General features: G+C 46.5%; 1 protein-coding gene across 1 annotated transcript; it reads left to right on the top strand.

Moving 5' to 3' along the window:
• The first annotated feature begins 396 nt into the window (after positions 1 to 396).
• Positions 397 to 5,169, top strand: dact2 (dishevelled-binding antagonist of beta-catenin 2). The gene is made up of 4 exons (XM_050071890.1): positions 397 to 790; positions 2,129 to 2,261; positions 2,403 to 2,684; positions 2,846 to 5,169. The coding sequence occupies exons 1-4, from the start codon at positions 518 to 520 to the stop codon at positions 4,729 to 4,731; spliced, it is 2,574 nt and encodes an 857-aa protein (XP_049927847.1). The 5' UTR covers positions 397 to 517; the 3' UTR covers positions 4,732 to 5,169.
• Positions 5,170 to 5,382: the final 213 nt, after the last annotated feature.

Here is a 5,382-nt window from a genome sequence, read left to right as displayed (position 1 = left end):
TATTATTATTATTATTATTATTATTATTATTATTTGATGAGTAGTTGTCTGATGGTAATGACAGGACATGCCATAGCCTATTTATTCCCTGAAATCACCCACAGGCTTGAATTTGATCCCATATCTCTGAGTACCCTACTACTGGAGAGAATAATAACAACAAAAGAATAGTGTAAATAGCATAATAATATGCTCATCGTGCCATGCGGTATTATGCAGATGAACTTAGTACATGCCTGGGCAGCTCCAGTGAGGACTTGAATGGGGAGGATTAGTACCAGATGTTGGTTGGGACTCAGCGGTCAGCCAATAGGGAGGAGGGCCGTTTGGTGTGTGGGAGGAGCTCAGTTTCTCCTCTGAGCTCAAGATTTATTCTAACAGGTAGTTTAAAAACCAAACAGGTCAACAGCAGCAGCAGCAGCAGCAGCAGCAAGACAGTAGCCAAACAAGTCTGAGCAAGGACGTTTTTTTCTACAGCGCATTTGTGTCTGGATATGCCCGGACGCAGCTCTCCATCATGTTGAGCAGAAAGGGGTCTAGTGCGGGGATGATGAGTGTCGCAGCCGGAGTGGACCGCAGCAGGGTCGGGGAGAGGCTGCAGGCTGCTCTGGCCGGGCTGCAGGAGCTGCATCTGCTGAAGGAAAGGCAGAGCGACATGGTGAGCTGGGCGCTGAGGATGGACCGAGAGGAGCCGGTCACTGTTGTCCACACAGGCCCGGAGAGTCCTAGGGTGATGGGGGCTGAGGAGCAGCGGCTGGAGGCGACCCTGACAACCCTGAAGCAACAGCTGGTAGGAAGCAATTTATTTCAGAAGCCATAAAACAGTAACATTAAAATAACTCTCTGGAAGCATTAAGTGCAGGCAGTAGTTTGGTGTCACCAGAATATTTGCGCCTTTATTATAGCTCTTATTAGTAACGATGGGACAAACACTCATTCACTGTCCTTGAAATAAAGTGGTCAGCTGATGCTCATGAGCAGCCCGTCTTCAATTATTAGCAGACACACTTTAATGTTCTCAGCTGGGGGTAGGAAGTAGGATAGGTGTCATAAATCATGGTTCACTGCAGGACCAGGAGGACTTTGAGTTGTGTATGTGCGTGCACACAGTACATGTGTAGACTGCAGGGGGCAAACCTCAATCATTAACCACTAATGCCAGGGAATATATTAAAAAAAAATGGTGGTGTGTTTTTTAAATGTGTTCAATTTGCTTTAAATGACATTCAGTCATGAGCGCCCCTGATTGTTAGAGACAACTGGCTGTGTTGAGTTTTTCCATGACAAGCTTTTTCCATGAAGGCTGCTGTTGTAAGCATTTAAAGGAAGTGCGGGGATTAAGGTGCTGTCCATGCCTTTAAGTAAAAGTGGGTAAATGCATGGAAAGATTACATTGCAAAGTACTGGGACAACATATGGTTTAAATTGTGTTTTACATTTGCGCAAAATGGATTCACTGCAGGCTCACAACACCCCATATTTAAAAAACACCAGCAGCTACATGTAGACTTAATGGCCCAGAACACTTTCCAAGAACTCCATTTTTGCCAGTTTAAATAAAAGTCAACCAACTTGATCTTACAAGAGAATGAAGCATTAATTATATGCTGCATTTTGCAGGCAATGACCCCCCAGCCCTCATTATAAGAACCACTGTAACAGTAAATGCCCAGCCCGAGCTGCAAAGCAAACAGTCCTTCATTCCAACCCCCAAGCTTTCCTCCCCTATTAGTTTACACAATGGCCAGGCCCTCGCTGTGGGGGAGAAATGAGTTACCCACCACTGCTTCTTCCATGCCCCCCCATGTCCTGCTGGGGTTAATCATCAGCCACAGCTGAGTCGCTTTTGTTTTTCTGATGGCTGTACATTAGAGCATCTTTTATCTGAACAACAGGCCTCGTCTTGATGAAATTATAGCAATTTTTCAGCTTAATCTTACCCTGCAGAGAGAATTTTGTGTAATTGCATGCATGTGCGTGCATGAGAAGCTTTATTGCAGAACTTCCAATTCATGAACTCCCTCCTTTTCAAGAAAATTGGTAAAGACTTGTTCTTTGGTTCAGGTTGTAGCTTACTACACCTTTTTTGGGGGGTTGGCTAAATTGCTATCTGTTGCCTGTTTTACAGTCTCGTCTACGAAAACAGGATGTTGGCCTGAAGACTCATTTGCAGCAGCTGGATCAACAGATCAGTGAGCTGAAGCTGGACGTGAGCAAGGCCTCCACAGAGCAGCTGGAGAGTGACAGTAGGCCAAGTTCAGGTGTGTGAGCAAACACTGACGCCAAAAGCCCAACGGTTGTTTGCTTTATAGCAAGTAATAAATCCTCCGTCCAAGCTACTATCACATGATGTTAGATACTGAGAAAAATACTCATGTGCATAATTGTTCTGCTCTCTCCAGGTTTCTATGAGCTCAGTGATGGCGGCTCTTGCTCCTTGTCCAACTCCTGCACCTCCGTGTACAGCGAGTGTCTGTCATCCTCTCAGACAAGCCTTCTCCTCCTTCCCACGAGTCCTGCAAATTCCCACATTCCCCCGCCAGTACAAGTAGACGTATGCCGCCGACGTTCCGCTGATGAGAGCACCACCCAGCCCAACCCTCCGCGGGCCACAGGCCTCCATCTGGGCAGCAGCAGGATCCGAGCAAGCACCGAAAAGGCTCGACCGAGACCTGTGTCAACAGGTAACCAATTAGATTTAGTCTGTCATGCCATAATGGGAATTGTGCAATGGTTGTTACCCAGCAACGTAACATGTATTTTGCTGCATAACACTGTAACGTATCATTGGATGAGTGATTTAAAAGATAAAATCAGTATTTTGTGTTGTCTTTGTGTTTATCAGGTGATCTTGATAGGATGATGGCTCAAGGACCATGCTACTACAAATCCGTGGATGCAAAGAAACCCTTGATGTGCTCAAACCTGAAGACCTCCACAATGGACCCCAAGTTCCAAAGCAACCTGGTGTCTCGCAGTGGGACAGAAGTGTACCACTACCCCAGCCCCCTGCACGCTGTGGCTCTCCAGAGTCCAATCTTCTCCCATGGAGGTGACCCAGCAACACCTGGACCTCTAGAGGGCCAAGGCCCCCCAGTGAATGGTTCTGACACTCTCCAGAGGGCACAAAGTGGTCATGAGACCAAGACCCTTGGTTATATTGACAAGCTCCTCCTGCGCAGCTTGAACAAAGTCCAGAATGAAACAGGCGCAGAGACTATGCAGACACACAGTGACTATCACAGGAGACCCACTGAAGTTTTAACTGTGTTTCCTGAAGTATCTCAGAAAGAGGTGTCTGTGCTGCAGCCTCTTCCAGCCCAGACCACAAACATCATCCCAATAGATAGTGACCAGAAGAGACACTGCATGACATTTTCCAGCCAAGAGCCAGCTGATAACCCAAACCACAATCAGTCAGTGAGAGCCCCAGAGGTTTCATACCGATACTCCTATCCTACTGCAGTGAGGGAGTACAGCTCTGATGAGGTCACCACTTTATCTCTGAGGAAGAATGATAAACCCCATGGAGAATATGGTAGCGTAATAAGAAGCAATTCAGAGAATAGATCTGGGGATCATTTACAGTCAATGCCACAAGAGAGGCGGGGTTATAGGCAAAGAGTAATGGCCCACAGCCCCAGCACAGAGGAGAGTCAAGGCTTTGAGTTTCAAGCTGGTCACGCAGCTTCCCCTGAGTTTGTCCATGCCAAATTTGTCCCCGCTGGAACTCAGAGGGTCAAGGTGAGACAAGCAGACCGTAAAACCAAAGCTGTGAAACTGAGACGAAAAAGCAGCGAGAAGCCTCGAGCCATGAGGCAGCAACATGGCTACTCTTCGGGTGAAAGGACCAGAGAGGCCAGTTGTGGAAACAAGGGGGATCAGAGAAGATCAGGAAAAGCAAAAGTGACCCAGAAATTCACCACCTGTCACTCAGAGGAGCGTAGACAGGGCTCAGGCTCAGACTCTAGCCACTGTAGCCCTGGACTCATGTATACCCACAAGGTCCATCCTAAGCCACATCCCATCCCTGTTGTTATTAAGTCCAGCAAAAGCCGCAGACTGCAGTGCCTGGAGTATGAGCAGCCTGTAGAGCTGAGGAAGAGGAGGCAGGGGGCTGACAAATGGCCGTCCGATGTAGAGATGTTCCAGGCCTTATGTGCTCAGCGTCAGAGGTCAAAAGAGCCTCATGCTCAGGCCCCAGGGAGCATGCAGATGGTCCGCAGTATCAGTGCCAAGTCAGGCCAGTGGATAGGACCTCCTCGCTCCTTCCAATCCTCCATCTCCTCTAACACTTTCCTTCACAATCTTAATGCCAGATACCCTCCAGCAGCCTTCCACATGTCCAGCCAATACCCACCCAGATGTGAGTCTGAGTACTCGGCTGAATGCGCCTCACTGTTTCACTCCACCATTGCTGAAAGCAGCGAGGGGGAGATGAGTGATAACACCACCAACCGCTTCGGAGATAGCGAGTCCAGCCAGAGTTTCCAGTCCTTCTCAGACTCTGACAGCAGTCTGTCCCTGGACGAGGAGTACCAGGTGGACAGCCAGGATGAGAGAGGTCTGGTGTGGGCTGAGGCAGCTCTGGGGCCCACCGCTGCTGGACGGTCCCTCCAGCATCTCCCACGCCCCGAGCCATCAGCCTGCCGCATCAAAGCTTCCCGTGCCCTGAAGAAGAAGATTCGTCGGTTTCAGCCTGCTTCCCTGAAGGTCATGACCCTGGTGTAGCAAAGTTCCCCCTGGCAGAGTGAGAACTGCTGGGAAAACAGAGAGCTGTTTGGAAACCTGGTCTTTGAGCACAGCAACCTTAATTATCACTGAGAAGCAGCAATTAGACTGGACTCCATGTGTGCACTGATTGTTTTCTTTAAAAAATGTTAAGAATTTACATTAGTTGAACCTGAAACTGTACAAAAAGGTGCATTGTATAAAAGCATGTATAACACAATTATTACACTTACACTTAATTTGTGAATATTTATGTTATTGTAATTAAAGATACTCATAGCATGTGGCTGCATTGATAATTTCATGGACATTTCTGTCATATAATTGTATGTACCTTAAAAAATAAAAACAATCTTTTTACATTTCTTATTGCAAACTATTATCTGTTAATTTTCTTCATTTTGCTTATTAATTATAACTATCCATGTTTGACTTATTAGAATAAATGTATTTAATATATATTGGGATGGTTTGTTTATGTAATCTTGACTTTTCTTACATCTTTAGACAGCTAACTGCATCATTGTCCTTTAGCTGTTTGAGCTAATTCCTAGATTTTGGTATTAATAGCACACAATTTTTTCAGTGAGTACGCAATGTTTGCAAAATCTAATCCACCAACTTCACTCTTCTTCTTGTGACTCTTTAGGA

Source organism: Epinephelus moara, chromosome 19 (assembly GCF_006386435.1).
Source record: "Epinephelus moara isolate mb chromosome 19, YSFRI_EMoa_1.0, whole genome shotgun sequence".
Classification (NCBI taxonomy): domain Eukaryota; kingdom Metazoa; phylum Chordata; class Actinopteri; order Perciformes; family Serranidae; genus Epinephelus; species Epinephelus moara.
This window is presented reverse-complemented; position numbering and strand designations above follow the sequence as displayed.

Coding starts and splice junctions, on each gene's coding strand:
- dact2 (XM_050071890.1), top strand. CDS start 518: ATGTTGAGCAGAAAGGGGTCTAGTGCGGGGATGATGAGTGTCGCAGCC. Junction 791..2,128: donor CAACCCTGAAGCAACAGCTG/GTAGGAAGCAAT, acceptor CCTGTTTTACAG/TCTCGTCTACGAAAACAGGA. Junction 2,685..2,845: donor ACCGAGACCTGTGTCAACAG/GTAACCAATTAG, acceptor TGTGTTTATCAG/GTGATCTTGATAGGATGATG.